Raw genomic sequence first — 24104 nt, 5'->3', positions numbered from 1 at the left:
CTCCCCAGGGCTGTCCTTTGGAGGTCCCAGTGGGTGGAAGGGTCCTTTCCTATGACCTCTTGAAGCAGATGTGTTCCCTGCCAGGGATGGGACCCACAACTGCCTGACGCTGAACCAGGGCCCACAAGCAGATCTGTAGCCTCAAACCCTCATTCTAGGTCTCCCTCTTGAGGAATTGATTTTCTGGTGGGGCAGATTATTATTATTATTATTATTATTATTATTATTATTTTATTTTCTTATATCCCGATATAGGGACTCAAGGTGGCTACTTGCCCTCCCTGCCCCATATGCCAAGTTTTCTTCCACTGTGGGGTGGATGGGTGGGATTCAGGGAGGGCAGAGAAGAAGCACCAGCTTCCCTTATTAGGCATGTGGGGAGTGAGGATTCACATGACCCTTCGGCACATCAAATGAATGTGCAGAAGAGGGGGCTGTCTGTGTCCAATCCACCCCATCTGTGACCCCTATACAGTACAGTACTTGGATAGGCGGAGGAATGCCCCTGTGGCTGAGGTCCAGACAAATGAGCTGGGGGGGGGGGCATGAATTTTGCCCAATCCAGCTAGACTGGCCTGGGCACCTGCATGGCATAGGACAAATCCCGATCTCTTCATGGCCTTCCCAGCCTTGCCTTTAGTGCCCCCATGGGTAGTGCCCCCCCTGAACTGCCCCTCTACCTTGCTGGCCCCTACCTCCTTCTCTGGCCCTGATCCAGTCTTCCTTGGTGCAGGTGTTTGTGGAGCTGAATGAGCTGATTGTGGACAAGAACCAGGAAATGCAGTGGAAGGAGACGGCCCGGTGGATCAAGTTCGAGGAGGACGTGGAGGAGGAGACGGACCGCTGGGGCAAGCCCCACGTGGCCTCCCTCTCCTTCCGCAGCCTGCTGGAGCTGCGCAGGACCCTCTCCCACGGTAGGCCACGCAACAGGCTTAGAGGGCAGGGGTGGCAGCGGGGGGCAGAGGTGCCAAAAGGGCTGCGGAGGGCCTTGAAAGTACCCCTCGTGGCTCTGGAAGAACTCTCTTGCAAGCTCCCCCTCCCCAGGGTCCCCTCCACCCCTTCCTCTGTGGCATCTGCCCTGCAAGGCTCTTGGGAAGCCCCTGAAAAGAGCCTCCTGCCCATGGAGCTACCTGAGGTCATGGCCAGGCTGGGCATGGAAGCCCTGGGGGTTTTGCTCTGGGGCAGAGAGTGGAAGGGGTCAGAAGTGGCCTAAGCAGTGCCACACCTCCCAGCCCCCTGGAGTGCCATGGGGAGGAGGCTCTGGGTTCCCTTCATGCCACTCCGGTTATAGGTCTCTTTTCTGTCCCTGGGAGCCCCAGTGCTCTTCCTCCCAAGTAGACACCCATCACATGGCATGGACCTGTTGCTGAAGGAGCACCTTTGGGTGCAGTAGGGCTGGTGGGGAGGAGGAAGAGGAGCGCTCAGGTGTAGGATCCTTTCTTCCTCCAGCAAAAGGAGAGAAACTGGCACTTTGTTTTCCTCTTGGGGAAAATGGGGTGGCAGGCCATCTCTTGGGGTGCAGTTTATCTTTGGAGCAAAAGGATGTTGAGCCTCCAGCTGAGAATCTAGTGGCTGGGAATCCCACCTTTGAAAGTACATTGGTAGCCACCTCCCACAGAAACCAAATGCAGACTCTGCAAGGGGGGGGGCTGTGCTGTGCTGAAAATGACCAGAATCTCGTGGGGGGAGGAGGTTTTTGTGGGACATTGGCTTCTTCCATCTCTTGGTCCAGCCTGGCAGATGCTAATCTGTTTTCCTTTGGGTTGAATGTGCCACAGTCCCTAGAGACCTAAGAAACCACTGCAGTCATGGGGGGTCCACATGCGCACATGCCGCCCTCTCCCAAGACAGGGGCCTGCGCCATCTTTCCCATGTACCATCTTGCCCTCTTCACCTCTAGGTGCTGTCCTTCTTGACCTGGACCAGAAGACCCTGCCAGGGGTGGCGCATCAGGTGGTGGAACAGATGATCATTTCAGACCAGATCCGTGCTGATGACCGGGCTAACGTCCTGCGGGCACTCCTGCTGAAGCACAGGTGGGTCAAGTGGGGGGCCGATCCCCTGGGATCCATGAGACCACTGTTGATCCCAGCAAGGGGGACAGTGGGGCTGGTTGGAGGGCACAGGGGCCGCCAGTCATGTGGAAGCTTCTCTTATGGGGCGACAGAGGCAGCCTGTGCCCTCCCAAGCTCCACCCGGGTCAGGGATGGTGGGCAGGAAAGCACCCCTTCCCGGGACAGAGCCAAGGGGCCCAGAGGATGCCAGCTGAGTCCGTGCTTGCCTTTTCCTCAGCCACCCCTCAGATGAGAAGGAGTTCTCCTTCCCCCGCAACATCTCCGCCAGTTCCGTAGGCTCCTTGCTGGGCCACTATCACAGCACCAACCACATAACGGAGGCTGCTGAGCCAACGGTGACTGACCCACTCATTGGTGGCCCCATGGAGCAGGAGTCCCGGTTGGACATAGAGAAGGAGGTGAGACCCCTCGGCTCTTGGGCTGCCAGGTACCTGTGCCCATCAGCACAATTGCGCGCGTGCACACACACAAAGTGGTGGAGGGAAATGGAGCATCTTCCACCCCCCAGAAGCACACCTGATGAGAAGGAAAGTTGAGGAAAGCAGGGAAGGAGGACTGAGCCCCCAGCTATGCGGCAAGGGAGGGCCGGAACTCCTTCCTGTCCAGCCAGCACTCGCTGTCCTAATAAATAAATAAGAAAGAAATCTTTCTTTAGGTACTACCTAGAATCATAGGGTTGGCCCTCAGGACCAGTCCCCCCGCTCAGTACTCAGTCTCCCACTAAAGCAGTGGGTCTCAATCTTCCTAATGCCACGACCCTCCAATACAATTCCTCTTGTTGTGGTGACCCCCAACCCTAAAATTATTCTCGTCTCGGTTTATGTATGTTTTCCAATGATCTTATGTTTTCTGATGATCTCAGGCGACCCCTGTGAAAGGGTCGTTTGACCCCCAAAGGGGTTGCGACGCACAGCTGCACTAAAGCATCCCCAGCAGTGAGCTGTCCAGCTTCTTATGGAAGGTGTCCAGAGATGGAGAACCCACTGCCTCTCTGGGCAATCGCTTCCATCGCTCAGCCGCTCTCACTGTAAAGTTGCGTCTCATGTTCAACCCAAATGTTGTAACTTAAAACAATGACAGCTAGTCCTCTTCTGGGGCAGCAGAGAACAGTCCTGCCCCTCCTCTCTGGGGCAGCCCTGCAGGTATTTAAAGAGGGCATTCATGTCACCCCTCAGTCCTTTCTTCTCCAAGCTGAACATGCCCAGCTCCTTCAGCCTCTCCTCGTATGTTTTGTTCTTCATAACTCTCGTTGCCCTTCTCTGAGCCAGCACCAACTTGTCTATATCCTTCTCAAATTGAATTGAACACAGGTCTTTGGATGAGGCCTGAGCAAAGCAGAGTATAGTGGGACTATTACTTCCCTTGACTTGGGAACTTTGCCTTCTTTTAATGCAGGCTAGGATAGCAGTTCCATTCTTTGCTGCAGCAAAGAATAGTTTGCTTTGCTCCCAGTAGTGGCTCTGCACAGGTTAAAGCAAAATTGATATCTATCACTATAATAAAATCAGTTTATACAACAACATTAAAATTTTAATTTTTAACCATTGAAAAAGCATTTGAGGATAACTATAAGAACAAAAGCAGCTCCCCTCTGCCATTCAGTACCCCTCAGGCAAGCACCTCTCCAAAGCAAAAAGGCGTTGGAAAGGGAATGAAAAGGTCTTTCAGGGCAAGGTTTCCCAGCTACTGCCCAACGGCATCAAATGCCCTGGTGCCATTTAATCTGTCTCTTCCTTTCCCATTTTGATGCACGCTGCCTTAACAGAAGATGCTGTAGAATTTGCCCTGGCATTTTCTGATTAGTGCAGATGGGGGTGTCGCTGTGGTCAGTGGGTGATGGGGGCTCAGGGACGGACGGACGGCCACCAGGCATTGACCGCTCCCTGCTTGCTCCCCCAGAAGGAGTTGGCCTCCCCCGTCTTGAGCAGCATCACCCGCTCCAAGTCCAAACACGAGCTGAAGCTGCTGGAGAAGATCCCGGAGAACGCCGAGGCCACGGTGGTGCTTGTGGGTAAGAGAAAGGCGGACATGGCCCCACAGGGGACGGGGTGGTGGAGTGTCTTCTGCTGGGCCTCACTCATGCATGCCCTCCTGCCTTCCCTTCTGACCGCAGGGTCAGTGGAGTTCCTGGACCAGCCCACCATGGCCTTTGTGCGGCTGCAGGAGGCGGTCCAGCTGGACGCGGTGCTGGAGGTCCCCATCCCAGTCCGGTTCCTCTTTGTGCTGCTGGGCCCTCGGAACGCCAACATGGACTACCACGAGATTGGGCGCTCCATCTCCACCCTCATGTCCGACAAGGTAGGCTGGAGACCGCCCTGCCCCAGCCCCACACTGCAGCACATTGCCTGGGATTGGGCCTCCTCTGAGCCCACCTCTCCCCATCTGCCCCCAGCATTTCCATGAGGCCGCCTACCTGGCTGACGACCGGAACGACCTGCTCAACGCCATCAATGAGTTCCTGGACTGCAGCGTGGTCCTGCCGCCCTCCGAGGTCCAAGGCGAGGAGCTCCTGCGGAGCGTGGCCAACTTCCAGCGCGAGATGCTGCGGCGGAGGGAGGAGCAGGAGCGGCGGCTGCTTCTGGGGCCGGTGGCTGAGCCCAAGTCTCCAGAAGAGAAAGGTAGGGCCAGGGGCCATCCTCCTCTACCTGTCCATGCATGGAGCAGCTCCGGCCAAGACTGGCCAAACAAAGTAGCTCATGCCCCCCATCATCAGCACTTTTGGGGTCCTCCGATACCCCTCCGTGGGACTGGCGGTCTTGTGGGGCTATCACCCGCCTCTGTCCACTCCAGGCGCTCTGGCGTAGCTGCGGCCTACTCATGAGCAACACCAGCAGCAGCCTTGTTTGCTGGCGTTATCCCGCCTTTCCCCCAAAACCAGGACTCAAACCGCCTCAAAAGAACTGAAACTGATAAAAGCACAGGCAGAGGCATAAGAAAAAACACTGAGAAAGAGCTTATTAAAATGCGGCTGAGCTATTCTCAGAATGGAAACCATTTAAAACAAATCCTTTGCAAAGACAAAAGGTCAGCAGGCTTTTAAAAGTGCTCACAGTCAGTGGCTAAACCACTGCTGGGAGGGGAACGTTTTCTCTGGCCGGACAGGAGCGCTTGCGCATGCGTGTGCAAGGAGAGGGGCCTCGCAAAGGGGATGTTTTCCAAAAACCCACAGACCTCCCCAGGGGTCCCACCCAGCCTCAGACCGCTCCAGTTGGCTCACTCAGGGGGCCTGGGAGCCCCAAAAGGGAGCCAGGGTCAAGGGGTCTATGGCCCCAGGCAGCCTCCATGCCATGGCCCACCACCACCCCAGTGACTGATGGGCTCCCTCTTCTTGAGTTGCTGGGCAGACTTCGGCTCAGAGGGGAGATGGGGACGGATAGACCCCTTCCTTCCACCCCAAGTGGGTCGCATCCAGCATCCCCATTCTTACATTCAGCCAGCCCTGTCCATGACTCCTGCATTGGATCCATTTGGGAGAACGACAAGACCAGATCCCAAAGGGATGCTAGGAGCAGGAGGAGCTGGGCCGCAATGCTGGTATGCCTGCAGGTGGGGTCTGGGGTCTGGGGTCTGGGGCCCCTCTCGCTAATCCCTCCCTCTCTTCAGCGCTGCTGAAGCTGTCGGTTTTGGAGACCGAGGAGCTTGACTCGCTCCGGCGAACGGGCCGTCCCTTTGGGGGGCTGATCCGGGACATCCGCCAGCGCTATCCAAAGTACCTTAGCGACTTCCGGGATGCACTGGATGCCCAGTGCCTGGCTGCCGTGATCTTCATCTACTTTGCGGCTCTGTCTCCCGCCATCACCTTTGGGGGGCTGCTGGGTGAGTGAGCAGGGGCTGGCCCTGCAAAGACCCCACTGGCCTTAGCCCTCAGGGCAGCCCCGAGGGAGGGCCATGACGGGGCTCTGCTGCCTTGGCTGAGCCCTGGCTTTGTGTCCCTTCCAGGTGAGAAGACGGAGGGTCTGATTGGCGTCTCGGAGTTGATCATCTCCACCTCGGTGCAAGGCATTGTCTTCTGCCTGCTGGGTGCGCAGCCCCTCCTCATCATTGGCTTCTCAGGGCCTCTTCTCGTATTTGAGGAGGCCTTCTACATGGTGAGTCTGGGGGCTCCCTCCTCGCTGCCGGTCTTGGCATCTCTCATCCACACATGCAGGGTAGTCGCTGTAGTTTTCTCCCCAGGGAGGCAGAAAAGATTTATCCCCAGTTCTCTTTTGGGAGGGATTTGCATCCGAGGATGTTCCAGAAAAAATATTTTAGACAAAACCCCCACAATTTATCAGTGCAAAACCTCACACTTTCTGCAGAAACCATGTCTCTGTTGAAAAAAAAATATCTGGATAAAAACCATCTGCACTGAATAATGACTCGAAAGACTTTGCACTCTGATGTTTCAGAGGAGGATGGAGTCTCCTTCATTGGAGGCTGTTTTTGAACAGAGAGGCTAGGATGGAGTATTCCTGCATGGAGAAGGAGGTTTGATTGTATGGCCCCTGGGTGTCTCTTCCAACTCCATGACTTCTTACTGGGATTTCCTGAGCATCAGGAAACCCATTAATTAGCAAAAAGCCAATGGACAGGAATATTCTTTCCACCAGTCTTTCTACCCCCCCCCCAAACAGGGAACTGACCCACTGCTTCTGAGTCTCCACTGTCCTCTCTTGGCTGGACAAGGAGGACAGCGGAGCAGGCAGACAGTCCCCTGCGCAGTGCCTCTGCTGTTCCATGGGAGGTGGATCTTTGGCCACAGGATTGAGGACGGGTGGATTGACTACAGGGCAGGACATGCCAGAGGCCAGAGGCTTGCCCTCCCCCCTCAGGCTGCTTAAAGCATTGGCCTGAGCAATGGGGGGGGGGGAAGGTGGTGAAAGGCCTCTGGGCAACCAGTGAGACCCAGTGCATTCTCCACTGGTGGGGTCTCCCCATCCCAAGGTGCGCCTCCTGCTTTCTGCACCTCCTGTCACCCTCTCCTTTGTGTGTCCAGTTCTGCACATCCTATGGCCTGGACTACTTGGTGGGCCGCGTCTGGATTGGCTTCTGGCTCATCATCATCGGGATCCTGATGGTGGCCTTTGAGGGTAGCTTCCTGGTGCGCTACGTTACCCGCTTCACCCAGGAGATCTTTGCCTTTCTCATTTCCCTCATCTTCATCTATGAAACCTTCTTCAAGTTGTTCAAGGTGACCCTAGGGAGAGGGTTTGACGCAGAGGGAGGGGGAATGCTGGCAGCCGTCTGAAATTGGGGGGCACTTGTTTGGGCAAGCATTGCAGTCAATTGCTTGCTGTCTGGAGGGGTCTCCGTGTGAGAGAGGTGAGTGACCCCCTTTCCCTTGAGCAGATCTTCCAGCAGCACCCGCTGAACAGCTGCCTGCAGCTCAACGACTCCATCCAGGTCCCAGAGAGTCAAGGGAATGACAGCAGCAGGCACCAGGCGTCCCCCGAACCGACTGGTCAGCCCAACACCGCCCTGCTGTCCTTGGTGCTCATGGCCGGGACATTCTTCATTGCCTTCTTCCTGCGCAAGTTCAAGAACAGCCGCTTCTTCCCCGGTGGGGTGCGTGGCCTGCACTGCAACTAGGAGGGCAGTCGGCTGGTGTGGCTAGTGGGGGACAGAAGAAGCCAACGGGCTGCTAGCCATCCTCGCCTGAGGTGGCAGCGGTGATCTTTGTTTGGGTGGGAAGGAGAGGGCAGGAATTTTGCTCATGCTCAGGGGCTCTTTGTCGTCATCACTTAGGTGTTTAGGAGAGAAACCCCGGCCTGAAAACAGTTCTGAGGGCCCTTGGGGAAAGGATCTTTGCCTGCAGATGGGCTCTGGAACGAACGGCAAGGGTCTGGGGGAGCGGTTTGTGTCTGAGCAAGTCTTTCTGGGCAGGTCCGGCGAGTGATTGGTGACTTTGGGGTGCCCATCGCCATCCTGCTTATGGTGCTGGTGGACTACAACATCGAGGACACCTACACACAGGTAAGTGCAGGCAGCTGCCTTTCTGGGGGGGGGGTCAGCTGTGGGCCCTGAGTCCCTTTGGAATTGTATAACCTTCCTCCACTTTGATGTGCCTGAGTGTCCCCACATGAGCCTTGACCTACCCAGATGAGATCCAATGCCAGACCTGCGTGCCACATAGCACCCCCTGCGACGAATTGGAGCAGTTTGTCTCAGCCAACTTCCAGGGAACAGCATATGTGCAGCAGGAAAGGAGGCCCCAGGGGTCCAGGTTGGGTTGGCTCTGCCATCCGTTTGGTCCCATTGGGCATCCCAGTGCACAACTGGGTCAAGAGCAAGAGTTGCACCGCAGCCAAAAAGTGTACAGTGCTCCCTCGGGTTACGAAATTAATTCGTTCCGCCGCAGCTTTCATAACCCGAAAAGCCTTCGCAAGCCGAAAACCCATAGGCGCTAATGGGGAAAAGCCGCGATTTCGTGTGAAATAGCGCCGAAAAGCACCAAAATTTTCTTCGTAACCCGAAATAACCTTCGTAACCCGGAACAGTTATTTCCTATGGGATTTTTTCGTATCCCGGAAATTTCGTAACGTGGGTATTTCGTATCCCGGGGTACCACTGTATATCTGCTGGAACAAGGGCAACCGCAGGATTATGCCCTAGGAACTGCACAGAGCACTCCTGGTGGCTAACTGGGCAAGGAAAGGTGGTTGGTCTGCACACCACTTCCCAGCCACATTGCGCATCTGCCCCCCTTCCCCTCCACAGAAACTGTCAGTGCCCCACGGATTCTCCGTCACAGACCCCCAAAAGCGGGGCTGGGTGATCAACCCACTGGGCCAGGCCATGCCCTTCCCCATCTGGATGATGTTTGGCTGTGGGCTCCCGGCCATGCTGGTCTTCATCCTCATCTTCATGGAGACGCAAATCACTACGTAAGTCAGGCAAGCAAACAGCCATCAGGTTCCGACGGGGGGGGGGTCCTATTTGCCTCTCCTCCCCCAGTCCTCCAACTAGGGGGCTCTCTCTGGTAGGGACCTGTAGCCCTCTCCTTTGCGTTAAGGGGCTTCGGCGGCTGCAACTTGCTCCTTCCCCTCCCCAGGTTGATCATCAGCAAGAAGGAGCGGAAGCTGCAGAAGGGCTCTGGGTTCCACCTCGACCTCCTGATCATTGTGGCCCTGGGGGGCATCTGCGCCCTCTTCGGGCTGCCCTGGCTGACAGCAGCCACTGTGCGCTCGGTTACCCACGCCAATGCCCTGACCGTCATGAGCAAGGCTGTGGCCCCCGGGGACAAGCCCAAGATCCAAGAGGTGAAGGAGCAGCGGGTCACAGGGTTGCTGGTGGCCTTCCTCGTTGGTGAGTCCTGTACCATCCGCCTCCCCTGTCCAGCTCAGTGGGAGAGCATGGCTCAGGGCCACAGGACGGCTTCCCTTGCAGCACCCTCATGGCCAAAAATGAGGACTGGCTCAACCCTCCAGGCCCCCATCTCACACGCCCCACTCAGCGTGGGTGACCCTAGGGAGCTGGCACTGGTTGGGGGGACGAGCTACTTTTGGACACCACCCCTGAGCCGCCCCACTGCTTCTGCCCCACCCCACTGTCCAGGCCTCTCCATCGTGATTGGGGACCTCCTGCGCAAGATCCCCCTGGCAGTGCTGTTTGGGATCTTCCTCTACATGGGGGTCACTTCCCTGAATGGGATCCAGTTCTATGAACGCCTCCAGCTGCTGCTGATGCCGCCCAAGCACCACCCGGACGAGGGCTACATCAAGAAGGTTCTCACTCGGGTCGGAGGGGGACTGGTGTAGGGGTCCCATGGTGGCAGAGGCTCTGGTCAGTTCTGTCCTGTGCAAGGGAGGGCTAGTGACCAGTGCACTGAACTGGCCATCAAAAACAAGGGGGAGAGGCTGCAAGAAGTCCAAAGACAGCTAGCCCAGCCAGCCGCCTCCAGTTTTTTTGGACTTCAGCTCCCAGAAGCCCCAGCCAGCTTGACCTTGGCAGCCAGAGTCCCTGTTCCTTAAGTCTCTGGGCAAGACCAGACACCAGGGCCCCACAGTCCCAGCTTTTCTCATGTCTGCCCCATGGCAAGCGGCTCCTGAGGGGGATGTGGGGGTTTCGGCAGAGGCCTCCTCTCATCCAGCTGTCTGTTCACCCATCCTTTGCTGCTCTGGCGCTGATAGTTTGGCTCCATCTTCTCCTCTGCAGGTGCGGACGCTGCGAATGCACCTTTTCACGCTCCTGCAGCTGAGCTGCCTGGCCACGCTATGGGCCGTGATGTCCACTGTGGCCTCGCTGGCCTTCCCCTTCATCCTCATCCTCACTGTGCCACTCCGCCTGTGCCTCCTCAGCCGCATCTTCACCGAGAGAGAGCTGCAGTATGTAAGTGCCATGTCCCATGCCCTCACCTCAGACCCACTGAGGGGGCCACAAGCACATCCAGTTTTGGTGTGTGCTAGCTTGGGAGTGAGCGCCTGCTCCAACCCCTGCCCTCCTCTTTCCTCAGCTGGACGCAGCCGAGGCTGAACCCATCCTGGATGCCAGGACCGGGGTGGACGAATACCACGAGATGTCTATGCCCGTGTGACGAGGGCATGGATGAGTGCCACCAAAGTCCACCAGGAAAGGGACTGGAGAGGTTTCTCCGTGATCCAGATGGGCCCCCATGGCTCACGCCTCCTCTGTGTCCCCCACCACCAACTTAGTGCCTTCGCTGCATCCACCCAGCTCAAGCAACCATAGGCGGCACCCTACTCTTTGGGGGGTGGCAGTGGAGGCTGCATGAGGAACAAGCCAGGCTCAAGCCGTCCCACCGCTCTGCATCCATGGCATCCTCCGTCCACAAGAGCTGCCCCTGCGCATCTCGTCCACAGTGACCAGCATGGCCCAGCTCTGCCCCTCGAAGGGATGGGGGGCACACATACACACCTCTTCCAAGAAGACAATCAGCCAGTGGCTCTAAAGTGGCATGATCTTATTTAAAAGATTAATTTAAAAGTGTCAATAAATAGCTTTATTACAATCCGAGCAGGCTGCCTCCCCCTCCTGCCTGGATGTCTTTTTGGGGCAAGAAGGGGTTGTGGGGTGCCCAGTTTCCCACCGCCACTACTTCCACCCCTCCTACTCAAAAGGAGAACAGAGAGGCAACTCTCCCAAGGAAACCAAATAGGACATACTCCAGGGAGGCGCTGGGAACTGGGGCAGAGGCCTGGCTTTTGGCAGCTGGCTGGCAGGAGGGCATCCACAAAGCAGAGTGCGCCTGCCTGGGCTCCCCACTTGTTTTGTTGCAAGGGGTGCGTCTGGCCTCCCCCATTTCCTTTGCAGCCAGGAAAACATTCCCCACACCAGTCAGACTCTCCATCCCTTCAGCTCAGGGCTGGAGCTCCTTCAGCTTCTGGCACAGGTACTGCTGGGCTTCCTCAATGCCACACAGTCTCTCTAGTTCCCAATAGGGCAACTGAAGGGGGCAGAGAAAGCCAGTGAGACCACTACCCTCCCCCCTAAAACAAAGCATTCCTCTGGGGTGGGGAAGGGCCCTTTCCCTCCTTCTGGCAGACTGTAGGGATGCTCAGCAAACAGAGCCACCCTTACAAGGCAGCGGTCTCCTGGGGGGCAGGCCAAAAATCCAGGCTCCCTGTGTCCCCCAGTGGCTCAGACGGGGGCATCCAGCTGCAAGGGGCCTCACCTGGAGGAGGCGGTAGCCCAGCAAGCGCAGGTGTCGGTTCCGCATGGCCCGGGAGCCCACCAGGACCTCCGAGTTCTGGCAGTAATGCCACTTGTCGTTGATGGACAGCACCAGCCTGTTTGGGGGATGAGTAGAGGGCAATGAGCTGCCACCGATGCCTCCCCAGCCCCAAAGGGAGCTGCCCATTACAATTCTGTACCCCACAGCAAGCCAAGCACCCACCTTCGGGTCCCCAGCACCCTACATGGGGCAGCTAGAGGGGAAACGCCTTAGATGGGGAGGACAGGGTATGGGGTCAGAATGGGGTGCCAAAGAGAAGGAAGCCCGTCACTGTGTGCAACCTCAAGAGCTCAGCTCTCTCACCCCAAAGAAAGACACATTCTCCTGTGGGCACAGGGGTGCCTGGCCAAGGCTGTGCTCCCCACCCCATGGCCAAGGCTAATACCTCCCACAGCCCAAAGCCCCCTTGCTTTGAGAGACTGACCACACACTCTGCATCTGCTGGGAAAGTCAGGCAGATCCAGCCCCTCAGAAAATAAGGGTCCGTGGCCCCTGACCCACCATGCAAGCACCTCTGGTGCAAGGTTGGGCAATAGCCGGAAGAAAAAAGATTGAGCAGGAGCCAGGAAGGGGGTGTGTGTGAATTTCTCAGCAAGCACAGCAGTGATGCAACACCCCCTCCCCATGTTGGGCAAAGCACCTGTGAAATGGCCCCCGAGGTGGATACCTGTGGATTTCCTCTGCCTTCTGTGGCCTGTTCTGCCTGATTCCCTCAGCACTGGGAAAGTCAGGGGAGATGGGGGGCTCAGCCAGGACCCCTGGAGCAGACTGGTCCAGCCCTTCCATGGGCTCTTGCTGAGTGAGGAAACAGAGGTGGTCTGCCTTGCCAGCACTGCCACAGGTCCAGCTGCCCAGGGTGGTCTCTGTCCTCAGAGGAGCTGTTCCTGGGGAGCACGAGGGGCTGGGGCGATTGTCCTCTGCCGTGGGTCCCTCCAGCTGCTCTGGCCTGGGGAGGGGTGCGTTCCATGCTTCCGAGACGGGGTTTCCGATGACAGTGGTGTTGATGGCGGCAGCTGTAGACACGTGGAGGTCCCCCTCCAGCGGGAGTACTTGACCTGAAGAGGAGACCCTGAGCAGGAAGTCTGGAGGGGCGAGAGGGAGATGGGAGAAGAGCCCCAGAGACCAGCAACTGCAAGCAGAGCTGCTGGGACTCAAGCCCAATCCCACGTCCATAGGGAAAGATGCGAGACTCGGAGTGGCAAAAGGAATTCCACACATGCTCAGGGGCAAACTGCCCCCAGGGCAGGAAGAAGAAAGTACGTTCCAAAATAAGAGTTTGGAAATTTTGCTAACGCTATTAGAAAGTTGTCTAAAACATCTGACTATAAACATTGTCCCTCCAAATCTCCCTGGCAGTTAAAAATAGTTGGCAAGACTTGTGCTCTGGAAAAAGACTCCATAATGCCCACTTAACATGTTTAAACAGACCAACATTTTAAGAGGAAGATGTCACAGGGAACTCTTATGGCACTCATCCAGGCCACTGCATTTCTAAACCAACTTGCTCCCTAGAGGCCGCCCCCAAAAGGACCCTCATCCCCACCATGAAACCACCCAAAGACCTAGGTGCCAAGCATCTTTTTCGGCTCTCAAAAGACACGTATCCCCCCCCCAATCCCCACAGGCCCCAAAAACAGACAGTTGGGCAGATGTTTTCTGGAGGCTTCCAGCTGAACCCACCCACCTCTGTGGCCCCTTCTCCTGCGCTGCCCCTTGCTCTGTTTTGAGAAGACCAGTCCTCAATGGAGCAACTGCCCTGACCTCCCCGCTTCTCTGTCCCCCACAGCGCCCTTCTTACCTACGCCGTATCCTGGAGGCACCACTTCGTCCTGCAAGTAGCAGTCTGGCCCCACCAGTTGCTGGAGTCCCTCTCCCACCAAGCCTTTGTAGCTGGGGGACAGTAAAAGCAAGAGGGGGTTCAACACAACAAGACCTAGCGAGGTGCCCCCTTGCGCAAGCACAGAACCATAGAGTTTGAAGAGGCCACAAGGGCCATCCAGTCCAATCCCACACATGCGTACGTGGTCCAAGCATGATGCCTGGCTAGCTGACCAACCAGCCGCCTGACCCCCAGCCTGGCCTGGAGGTCCTTCATGCCCTTAAGGGGAGGCAGCAAGCAGACCCCTCGAGGACCCACAGGGGCTGCCTCCCCCCCCCCCCCATTAACTGATAACCTTCTCAAGACAACATTTTTATAGGAATATATTCCTGGAGAACAACCCAAGAACGTTTGGGAATGTTCTGGTTTTCCATCTGCTCCCCAAATAATATATTGAATTCAAGCTGTAAATCTCTTTTCTATGTTGCTGGGCCTTGTAGAGAGAACATCCCATCCTAAAACACAACCCCTTCCACAACTCCCCCTCCCCATCTGCCGCTCCTCCGAGGCCAGAGGAGGAAATCCCTCTTCCCTGGGGCCCTTTTGGTGCCAAAGTGGCAGAGTCCACAGGCGTATTTTGGGCACAAGTCCCTAAGCTATGTGAACTGGTCTCTCTGCCAATTCACTGGATTATCCCAACTGGCCAAAAACTAAACAATGTTCCTAAATGTTCCAGAGGATTAAGCCACCATTTTGAGTGACTGCTTCCTGACAATCCGTTTAACAAACAGGGAAGATGGGTGTGATGAAGGAGTCTGAGAAAAGGAAAGCTAGTGACGCATTTTTAACTCCAAGGTTTCTTAAAACTGTAGTGAAGAAGCACATTGCCAGTTAAAATTGTTTTAGGATGTATTTAGCGTAACAAACATTAGAGAGAATGGTTCACACAGTGCGTGTGCGTGTGTGTGTATGTGTGTATATACATAGATCTCCTTTCCAGGCCAGCATTCTCTGAAGAAGCCAAAGCCACAGATGCTGCTTCCGAAACGTCAGGAATACACTCTTCTAGAACATGGCATTCTCAGAGACCCCCCCAAAACCCTCAAAAAACGATTAAAGAGAAACTTGCCAAAAAGTCTCCGTCCAGAAAACCTTTTGGAGAAGATCCTCCATCGGGAAGAGGAAGAGCAGCGGTGCCTCCACCTGCCTCCCGCTGGGAAACTCTTTGCCCACTGCCCCTTTCTTAGGGGTCTGCTTCCCTCAAGCGCCCTGTGGCCCTTCCTTCCCCATATCCAGCCATTCCCCCTTCGGGTACAGACTCCAAAGGCCCCCCTCGGTGGTCTTGGGGAGGGGGCAGAAAACAGGTGGGAGAGCCCCTTCTCCTTCCACCCGCCTCTGCAGGGCCCTCTGACCTGTACTGGCGGTTGGCTCTGTCTGCGGCGAGGGCCCCGTCAAACATCCGCACGCGGTACATTGGGTCAAGGCGGGGTCCATCGTAGCCTGGGTCCTCCAGCACCACAGCCATGTCCAGAAGGGAGAGGTACCGCCGTGCGATCTGCCCACAGGGGCTGCCTGGGGGAGGACAGAGAGGCTGCGTAAGAGCCAGAGGTGGACACTGGCCAATCGTGCGTGTCACTTTGAAGCGCCCCCCGGCCACCCCCCCTCTCTTCATGGCGCATACCGGTGACATCTGCAAGGAAGGCGGGAGAGAAGACCCGGCGCAGGAGGGTCGCTGGGGGGCAGAACTGGAGTTGGCAGAGGGACAGCAGGACATTGAGGGTGGCCAGTGGGGGGAGGGAGGCTTTCTGCCCCAGAGCCCCCGCCAGTCGGGGGAAGAGCTCGGCGTGGTTCGCGGGGCGGTAGTTCAGACGGCCAAAGGGGAAGACCAGCCTCTGGATCATCTGCAGGGAGGCAAGGCCCCGGAGTGAGGGAGGCTCGGCTGAGGGCCTTAGAATCATAGCATCCTTAGTCGACCCCAAGGGCCCCCTTCTTCTGCCACGCAGGGACTCTCAATCAAAGCATCCCTGACAGATGGCCAACCACCTCTGCTTAAAGACCTCCAAAGAAGAATGTTTCCTGCTGCTTATCATTCGCCAAATTGAAGTATGGGGAGGAGGAAGACACTGTGGAAGAAGCCCCCCCCCGGTACCTGGGGGGACCCCATTGCACCCCTGGCATTCTGAAGCCCCATGGCAGTCCACACCCCCACCCCACCCAGGGAGCTCTTGGCCCTCCCTTCCGGAGCAGGGCCCCACAGCCCTTTCTGAGAGCCCCCCTCTGTCAGAAGGGCCGGCATCTCAGGTGGAGGGAGGCTCTTCTCTTCCTGCTCGGCGGTGCTGCGGCTGCTGCTGCTGCTGCTCCAGGGACTTGGACCCAGCCCCAAAGGCGGCAGGAAAGGTGTCTGGCAATGAGTGCCGTTGGGTGGCGGAACCATCAGCTGCCATAGAAGGAAGGGAAGGAGAGCAAGGCCTGTGTGCCGTGATTATGTGGCTCTAGCTGCTGGCTCCTTGGGCGGCCATGAGCACTGACCGCCCCGCCTCCGGAGGGCTCAGGTGCTGCGTCCACTCACCTTTCCGTCCAAGCGCTCGACCCGCCTGAGGAGGAAGGCGGCCAGAGTGTCCAGCAGCCGTGGCTCTCGCAGGCGGTGCCTGGCCAGGTGCTTGGCCAGCAAGGCCAAGGTGGAGGGGGCCAGGGCCTCTGCATTGCCAGGGAACCAGTCTGTGGGAGGGGGGAGGGAGGAAGGGGGTCAGCGCAGGGCAGGCGGAAGGGGCACAGGCGCCCACTGGGCCCCCTCTGACCTGCCATGCTGCGGAGGAAGCGCTCCTGGCGGTGCTGGCGGAAGAGCCTGGACTGGAAGAGGGCGGCCAGGGCCCTGTCTGCTCTCCCTGCGGGGCTGGCCTCCGGGCGCCAGAGGGCCAGCATCTCCTCCACGGGGGCCAGGCCCTTCTCCGGCCGGAGGGGGAAGGAGTGCCCCCGCTGCCGCTTCCTCCGCTGGGCCTCCCTCTCCAGCGCCCGGACCAAGGGGCACTGGCTGGGCAGCCCTGGCGAGAGAGAGAGAGAGAGAGAGAGGGAAGGGGTCAGAGGCCGAGAGGGAGCCGCTGCCCTCCCTGCTCGCTGCCCTTCCTTCCTACCCAGGAGGGCGGAGGCCACCAGGCACCCCAGCAGCGCGGCGGGGTCGAGGCGGGCGCAGCGCGGGGCCAGGCGGCGGCTGAGGAACCGGAAGTCGGGCTGGGCCAGCAGGAGGCGGACTGGAACCGGCGGCGGCGGGGGCCGGGGCTGGCCCTTCGGGGGCAGGCAGAGCAGGCAGGCCAGGCGGGCCAGGGCCAGGGCCAGCAGGGAGGCCGAGGACAGCCACGGGTTCTGCGAGAGCCAGCGCAGCAGGCGCCCGGGGCTGGCGGAGGCCTCCACCAGGCGCCTCAGCGCCAATGACGAGGAGGCGGCGGCGGCGGCTGCAGGGGCCCCCGGAGGCCTGCCACCGGAGAAGAGGCCCCGGGGCCCGAGCGGGCGGAGGAGGAGCCGGAGCCGCAGGCGGAGCATGGCGGGCGGAGGGACGGGCGGAGAGCGCCGGCAGACCCCGCCCCGGACTCCCAGAGGGACGCCTCCTGCCCGCCGATGCAGAACGGACCGGACTTCCGCCGGGACCTGGCCGCCTGAAGCCCCGCCCACCACTCCGCTCCTCCCGGAGCCTCCGCTTCCGCCTTCCTTCCCAGAACTCCCTGCAGCATACCGCCGGAGGGAGGGAGGGAGGGAGGGAGGGACGTCGGCGCCTGCGCAGCGGGACGGACTTCCTGTTTCCGCTCCCGGCCCGCTAGCCCCGCCCCCGAGCAGGAAGAAGTCTCGCGGGAGGAAGGGGAGGGCGGGGCCAAGGGCGGCGGCAGCAGCGTCGCAATGGCTCCTCCTCTAGGCTTTTACCGTCAGCTGACCGGAAGTGGAGGAGGCGGGCCTAGATTTTGAACCCGGGGAGGGCCCTGATCCGGCCCCAGCCCCTCCTTCTGCCGTGCAGGAACTCCCCGTCAAAGCAGCCTGGGATGCCCTGCGTTTCCTTTCACACTGGTTCAGGCCAGAGTATGTTTAGCGTAGGATGGAAGAGGTCTTTGCGTGACTTGTGGGAGGGGCTACAGGAGGACCCCCTGCATTCTTTTGCCCTTTCCCAGCATGCTCTGCTGTAGCTGGAAGCAGCCGGAAAGGGCATTGCTGACACTGGAGCCATTTTGGTTACCAACAGCAAGTGAATCAAGGAGTTCAGGAGCTGAAAGACCCTGCGGCAGCTCCATTGAGAGAGGAGAGCAAACCAAGATCAGAGCCAGAGAGATGGCTGAAACTGTCAAGGCTCTTTTCTCTAGAGCCGGGGAGGAGGAGAAAGCTCTTCAGGTTGTCCTTTACATTAACCCCCCCCCTTTTGAACTTTACATTCAGCTTCAGAGCCTTTGGGGGCAAAGCGTTTGATCTCACCCAAAGCTGCTGCCGCCGCCGCCGCCGCCGCCACCTTGAGTTGGGTGTGTCTTCCTAGAGCCCTTTGGGAGAGGGCCGCTCAGTCTCCGTTCAAAGCCCTCCGAGGAAGGAGCGTGCTCCTCTGTCCAACAGCCTCCTGCCGCCTGGATATGGCCTCCCATCATATCCTCTCTTCACCTTCTCTTCTCCAGGCTAAACATCCCCAGCAGTTCCCTCAGTCTCTCCTCATGGTTTCCAGACCCTTCTTCACCATTTTAGTTGCCCTCCTTTGGACACATGGCTCCAGTTTCTCAATGTCCTTTTTGAACTGTGGAACCCAGAACTGGACACAGGGTTATTCCAGGTGAGGACTGACCAGAGCAGAATAGAGTGGCACTATGGCTTCCCTTGATCTAGACACTAGACTTCTATTGATGCAGCCTAGAACCGCATTGGCCTTGTTAGCTGCCGCGTCGCACTCTTGACTCATGTTCAACTTCTGGGCTGCTAGGACTCCCAGATCCCTTTCTCACATACAAGTCTCTCCTTCATCCTATATATCTGTGCCTTTCCTTTTTCCTTCCTAAGTGCAGTACCTGACATTTCTCCCTGTTGAAGTTCAGTTTGGCCCAGCTTTCTAGTCTATTCAGGTCATTCTGAATCTGGATCCTGTCCTCTGGAGTATTAGCTACTGCTCCTAATTTGGTGTCACCTGCACATTTGATAAGCATGCCTCTAATTTTGTCATCCAAGTCAATGTTGAATAGCAAACTGGGCCCAGGACAACCCGCCACTGGTCACTTCTCTCCAGGATGAAGAAGAGCAGCCATGGCTGAGCACCCTTTGGGTCCAACCAATCAACGAAATACAAATCCACCTAAGAGCCGTTTTGTCTAGTCAACATTTTACTGGCTTGTTTGCAGGGATACGCTCCATCCACCGCATCCCCTTCCTCTACTAAGCTTGTAACGCCATCGTATTTGCCTTGTTCTCTGTATAACATTTGGGGTACCATCTCCAGCTTTTGAGGAATTCCCGCCCTCAGCAAGACTGGGGCCCTCCCTGATATAACTCACTTTAATGCCCTCCTGATCAAATCTCCCAGGCTTTTGGCAAAACCATTCCAGCCGACTGGTGCGAGGTGCAAGCCACCCCTTGCCAAAAGCCCATTTCACGAAACCCCTCGCCGTGGTCCAGGAAGCCAAAGTGCTCCTAATGGCAGCATCTGCGGAGCCGGTTGTTCACCTCCACTGCTTCTCTGTCCCTTCCCTTCGACTGGGAAACTGGACGCAATAGCTACCACTGCACCCAGACCCTTGAGTTTCTGTCCTCCTCGGCAGGGAGTCCTCTGCCACCAGCACCATCTGCCTCCTCTGAGGTTTGGCAGAGGCTTCCCAGGTGCTGCACCTTCGGAGGACGGATGCTGCTCTTCTGCCAAAGATAACTCTTTGAGTTCAGGCTCGGAGCAAGTGCCATCTCTTACTGCAGATCCTCTGGAGCCAAGTAAGCAGAGGCATGAGTGCAACTGGACCCAAGTCAACAGCCATCTTGGGGCTTCACTACTGGCAATGCAAAGGTGCTGCTCTTGCTGTTGCGGCAGCACATCCGCCAGGTGCCATTCCACCAAAGGTCCTGACAGTGCCCTTCAGCGGCAGACATGTGGGCTGGTGGGACTGCTTGGCAGTTGTGGTCCCAAAACCTTGAAATGCCCCTCTTCCCCCAACAAGAGCTTCTTGCTTCCCCTCCATCCTGCTTTATAATCAAAGGTAGAGCAGGTTTTCCCCTTGGATCAGCATCAGCCCTGCCCCCAAGGACTATCCTCTCGTTTTTGAGGTGCCAAGGGTCTCTGCCCACCTGCAGCAGGCCTGAGCCTGGATTGTTTAGCTGAACTGAGGCCAGGAAACTGATGGCTGGGAAACAAGCTTTGCAACTGCCCCCCACAGTCCTGTCTGTGGGCCAGATAGGAAAACATTATGTGCCCCGCCGATAAGAAGTACTAGCCCCCATTTTGCTGTGGGCTCTTGTTGGCTTTGTTCCAAGGTAAATGTTTAATCCACGTAGATGCCGTGGTTTTAGTCAGCTTCCTCTGCCTAGTGAAGTGCTACTTTTTGTCTGGACACCTGGAAAGGGAAACAAACAGATGTTTGTTGTATGATGCAGGGCTGGTCCAAGGGGCTCTAAAACCAATCAAACCTTGCTGAAAAGAGGTTACTAGAACGATCCAAGCCGAATGGCCAGGTTCAGCCAGGTGGCTGCTATCAGGTCAAGGGTCTGCAAAAGGTGGCTGGAGGCAGCCAGCCTCCTCCCTGCTGGTCAGCTCATGGGCAGTCTCTGGCCAGGCTGGAGGCAGCGAGCGGCTGACCCCCAGCACACCTTGCAGTCCAGGAGAGCACAGTGTGACTCCATGTGGCTTGATAATCAGATGGGAAATTGGTCCAGCGGGCTGGAAAGAAATATTTGGGGGGGGGGGAGAGAGCTTAGGAAAAATGGAGACAGGTGGGGAGATACTCCCCTCCTCCTCTTCAATGGCACTTAAGGCAGATAGAGAAGATTATAAAATGAAAACTATGCAGGATATAGAGAAAGTAGACCAGAAGAGCTAGTGTGATGCCATGGTTTCAGCACTGGATTAAGTCTCCCAAGAGACCAGGGTTCAAATCCCCCCTCAGTCCCAAAACCCCTCTGGGTGCCCTTGGGCAATCCATTCCCTCAGCCTCAGAGAAACGCAAAGGAAAACTGCCTCAGAAGAAACCTGGCCAAGAAAACCAAGCGACAGGCAGCGCAGTGCTTGAGTGTTGCATTATAGGAGACCAGGATTTAAATCCTTACTCAGCCATGAAAACTCACTGGGTGCCCTTGGGCCAGTCACAAACACTCAGCCTCAGAAGTCGGCATGGGTGCAAACCTTGCCAAGAAAACCCCAGGAGGGGATGCCAGAAGTCAGAGCGGGCATGGAGAAACACAATAGCAATACAGGAGGCAGAAGGCACACAGTGAACCTGATCCCCAGAGGAAGCCAGCCTCCTACAGCATTTGCATGATGTGGTCAGCAGAGGCCACAAGCCCAGGCGCCACTAGCCACTTCTCCCTTTTAGTCTAAAGCAGCCCCTCTGCCTTCATACTCTTGGCAGGCTGGGACTCGGGGGGGGGGGGGGGAGCAGCAGAGGGTCTAGGGTCTGTCTCTGGCCCAGGGCTTATTCAAGGGCCTCCCTGCTGCCAAAAGGGACAGATGCAGCAACAACATTGGACAAAGGGAATCCCCAACACACTCCCCCCCCCCCCATGGATGCTGCCAGAGCTGTGCCCAAGCAAACTGCCTGCAGGGAGCCCTGTATGCCTGTGTCCATAGGGACCCTGGGCCACCTACAAGGGCACTGCAAACCCCAGCAAGTGAGGTTTAAACAACCTCCATTAGAGCTGGACTTTAGGCCCCCTCCCCACATCATTCCCCCAGAGAGAGAGAGAGGGAAGACCCCTTCCTGTCCTTCACAGCTTTAATTCCAAGGTAAGCGTTTGTCAGGCATAGCCCCCTCCTCCTCCATCCCAGGAGGGGCACACCCAGCAACAGGCTCCATTCAGGAAGAGGGGCGGACGATGCCTCAACGCCATTGAGGGGGTGGGAGTCCCCTGTCAATTATACTCCGTCTTCAGGTATGAGCTATGGAACTGCAGCCGTGAGGCCATTGGAGCCAGAGCCCATGCTGCAGAAGGGGTCCGGTGCACATCTCCCCAGAGAGGAGGCAAAAAGAGCCGCCCAAGGCAGGCAGTCAACGTTCAGAAACCCGGAGGCCATGGCTGGGACAGCCCACAACCCAGAGGAGCCCAGGATGTGTGTGAAAGAGAGAGCGTGTGCATGTGTAACCTCCTGGCACCATGGGCAGAGGCAGGTCCACCTCCTCTCACAGGCTGACAAGAGTCCTACTATGGGCTCAGGAGGCTCCTGTTCACCAGGGCCAGGTGCTATCTGCGGTAGACGGCAAAGGCAACAAAGCTGAAGATGAGGGTGAGTCCGGCCAGGCAGGTTGTGGCCGTGGTGGTGAAGACATGGCGGTACTGCATCTGGAAGTACCATAGGGCGCCCACCATCAACACGAACAGCGGCACCATCAGGCTGCCCACATTCAAGGCGGTGTGGGCCCCAGCGTGGGCCCCAGCATGAGCAGGACCCCCGGTGGGGGCAGGGGTCGGCCTGTGCTGAGAGATGTGGCAGTGCAGGACGCTGTGGTCAGTCAAGTGCAAGGCGGCCAGGGTCTGTGAGTCGTCCCGAAGGAGCTGTCCCTGGTAGATGAGGCGCACCAGCTGCTCCTGGCCAGGAAAGTGGGCCCTGGGGGGAGGCAGAGAAAGAGCAGTAGTCAGTGTTTGAGCAGCCCAGTGGCTGTCCAGATCCCTCCTTTCCCCCAACCAGTGCTGACCCTCTGTCCACCCATTTGGACCCTTGGCCCCTTCCCAGATGCCACCAAGCGACTTCTGCCACATCAGCTAGGCAAGAGAGCTGGACAGGATCCTCTCCCCCAGCAAGGACCTTCTTTGAGGCCCAAGGAATCAGGTGGGAGCATTCCCAGACAAAGGGGCCATGCTCCCAGCAGCCATGAGATGCTGGGAAAGACCTTCTAGCAGCCTCACCCCGCTCCTCCCCATTGCTCTGCCTGTACACATCTCTGCTGCCCTTCCACATGTGGCCAGTTGGGGGGAGCAAGTTTCTTCTTCGTGGTCTCTGCGAATCATACAAATGGGTTTCACTGCGCCTGCGCAGTGCCGTTCGGAACCTTCTAGAATCACTGGGCAAAGTTTACTTTGCAACATATAGAAACTTTTTGGCGGTAACTCCGCCACCCGTTATAAGGCCCCTGCCTTCCCGCTCTTTCCCCAGTTGCTTTTTTTCCGCCGTGTTGGAACTTCACTCTTTTTAGCTCGTTTGGAATTCACTGGTATTTTTGACTCGGACTGTTTTGGACTTCGGCTTCTCTATTCTCCTCGTATCATTGGACCTCGGACTGTGTTTTTGGACCTCGTTTTGCTCCTCGGCCTCAAGGATGTCTCCTCCTTTTAAGAAGTGTGACGTTTGTGGAGGCAAGGTTCCTGTTCAGGACCCCCACTCTTCTTGCCTCTTCTGCCTTGGCCGGGACCACGACCCCAGGGTCTGCAGCCTCTGTAAGTCGATGCAGGCGCAGTGAAACCCATTTGTATGTATTCGCAGATGACCACTCGAAGAAATACTGTTACAGGTAAGCAACCTGTCCGTCCCCCACATCTTGAGCCATGACCTGCTACTCCAGGAGGAGGTGTCCAAGGGGCTCCAGGGGGGGCTAAGCCCAAGACAAGTGGCCCTCCTCCCATGAGGACCCTGAGGAGGCAAACAATGGCAGGGTGGTAAGAAGTGGAAGAGAGAAGATGCCTCCATCCCAATACAAGGACCCACTGAGGCTGCCAGTGGGGTGGGGGGCATCAGGACAGTTGGATGGAAGGATGGCAGGGACCAACTGCTTCATGTTCCCCTCCATTGGGGATCTGTCACTCTGATTTGTGGGGCACCAACTGGACGGCAGAAGATAGGATTTCCTGTGGGCCTGCTGGGCAAGGCCAGTCTGTGCCACTCAGTGCCCATCAGTGAGGCAGTGAGTCTGCTCTGGGCTTTAGTCTGAGGTTGCTCAATATTTTCTCAGTTCAGCGGACTGGAGAGCCCTGAAGGGAAACCTAAAATGGTTTTGCATGCACTAATCCAAAAAAAGGGCTTGCCTCTCTGCTATTTTTACTTCTTGATGTTATGGGAGTTTTTCCAGAAGAAAAGTACATTCTTACCTGTGATTATTATTATTTATTATTATTAACCTTTATTTATAAAGCGCTGTAAACTTACACAGCGCTGTACATACAATCTTTTTAATTGGATGGTTCCCTGCCCTTGGGCTTCCAATCTAAAAAGACATGACACAAAAGGAGAAGGGAAAGATGGTGGGGAGGGGGCCTCTCTAGTAGGATAATACATATAAAATACATAGCAATACAGGAAGTGATTCAATAAAACAGGCAACAAAAGAACATCAAATAGCAAGCGACAATTGTGCAATGCCTGGGAAGGCTTCCCTGAACAGGATGGTCTTCAGCTCCG

The 24104-nt window shown here is 57.0% G+C and overlaps 3 protein-coding genes across 11 annotated transcripts in view; 1 reads left to right on the top strand and 2 right to left on the bottom strand.

The window, feature by feature from the left end:
* SLC4A2 (solute carrier family 4 member 2) overlaps positions 1–11027 on the top strand; it is a 39133-nt gene extending 28106 nt beyond the window's left edge. For 5 of the 8 annotated variants that reach the window (XM_042472220.1, XM_042472223.1, XM_042472222.1 and 2 more), the window contains 16 exons: positions 734–914; positions 1901–2036; positions 2293–2473; positions 3975–4086; positions 4189–4373; positions 4468–4693; positions 5679–5891; positions 6015–6163; positions 7051–7245; positions 7404–7619; positions 7938–8027; positions 8772–8938; positions 9106–9359; positions 9609–9778; positions 10209–10382; positions 10507–11027. In XM_042472220.1, coding sequence (XP_042328154.1) covers positions 734–914; positions 1901–2036; positions 2293–2473; positions 3975–4086; positions 4189–4373; positions 4468–4693; positions 5679–5891; positions 6015–6163; positions 7051–7245; positions 7404–7619; positions 7938–8027; positions 8772–8938; positions 9106–9359; positions 9609–9778; positions 10209–10382; positions 10507–10587 — 2730 coding nt within the window. In that variant the 3' untranslated portion in view covers positions 10588–11027. Of the gene's footprint in view, positions 1–733; positions 915–1900; positions 2037–2292; positions 2474–3974; positions 4087–4188; positions 4374–4467; positions 4694–5678; positions 5892–6014; positions 6164–7050; positions 7246–7403; positions 7620–7799; positions 8028–8771; positions 8939–9105; positions 9360–9608; positions 9837–10208; positions 10383–10506 lie in introns of those variants that run through there. The other 3 variants (XM_042472219.1, XM_042472221.1, XM_042472225.1) reach the window with 3 other exon arrangements.
* Positions 10991–18177, bottom strand: FASTK (Fas activated serine/threonine kinase). The gene is made up of 10 exons (XM_042471778.1): positions 18017–18177; positions 16696–17372; positions 16363–16605; positions 16134–16282; positions 15246–15465; positions 14977–15136; positions 13544–13635; positions 12386–12827; positions 11686–11800; positions 10991–11457 (listed from the first exon to the last, which is right to left on the bottom strand). The coding sequence occupies exons 1-10, from the start codon at positions 18175–18177 to the stop codon at positions 11371–11373; spliced, it is 2346 nt and encodes a 781-aa protein (XP_042327712.1). The 3' UTR covers positions 10991–11370.
* A 3294-nt stretch (positions 18178–21471) lies between these two features.
* Positions 21472–24104, bottom strand: part of TMUB1 (transmembrane and ubiquitin like domain containing 1) — a 162211-nt gene continuing 159578 nt past the window's right edge. For both annotated transcript variants that reach the window (XM_042472228.1, XM_042472229.1), the window contains exon 3: positions 21472–22319. In XM_042472228.1, the coding sequence (XP_042328162.1) occupies positions 21956–22319 (364 nt within the window). In that variant the 3' untranslated portion in view covers positions 21472–21955. The remainder of the gene's footprint in view (positions 22320–24104) is intronic.

Source organism: Sceloporus undulatus, chromosome 6 (genome assembly GCF_019175285.1).
Source record: "Sceloporus undulatus isolate JIND9_A2432 ecotype Alabama chromosome 6, SceUnd_v1.1, whole genome shotgun sequence".
NCBI lineage: Eukaryota > Metazoa > Chordata > Lepidosauria > Squamata > Phrynosomatidae > Sceloporus > Sceloporus undulatus.
The sequence above is the reverse complement of the archived record's forward strand: the minus strand, read 5'-3'. Positions and strand labels throughout refer to the sequence as shown.

Coding starts and splice junctions, on each gene's coding strand:
- FASTK (XM_042471778.1), bottom strand. CDS start 18,177: ATGGGAGGCCATATCCAGGCGGCAGGAGGCTGTTGGACAGAGGAGCAC. Junction 15,466..16,133: donor TCGAGCGCTTGGACGGAAAG/GTGAGTGGACGC, acceptor GCCTCCCTGCAG/ATGATCCAGAGGCTGGTCTT. Junction 11,458..11,685: donor TGGGCTACCGCCTCCTCCAG/GTGAGGCCCCTT, acceptor TGCCCCCTTCAG/TTGCCCTATTGGGAACTAGA.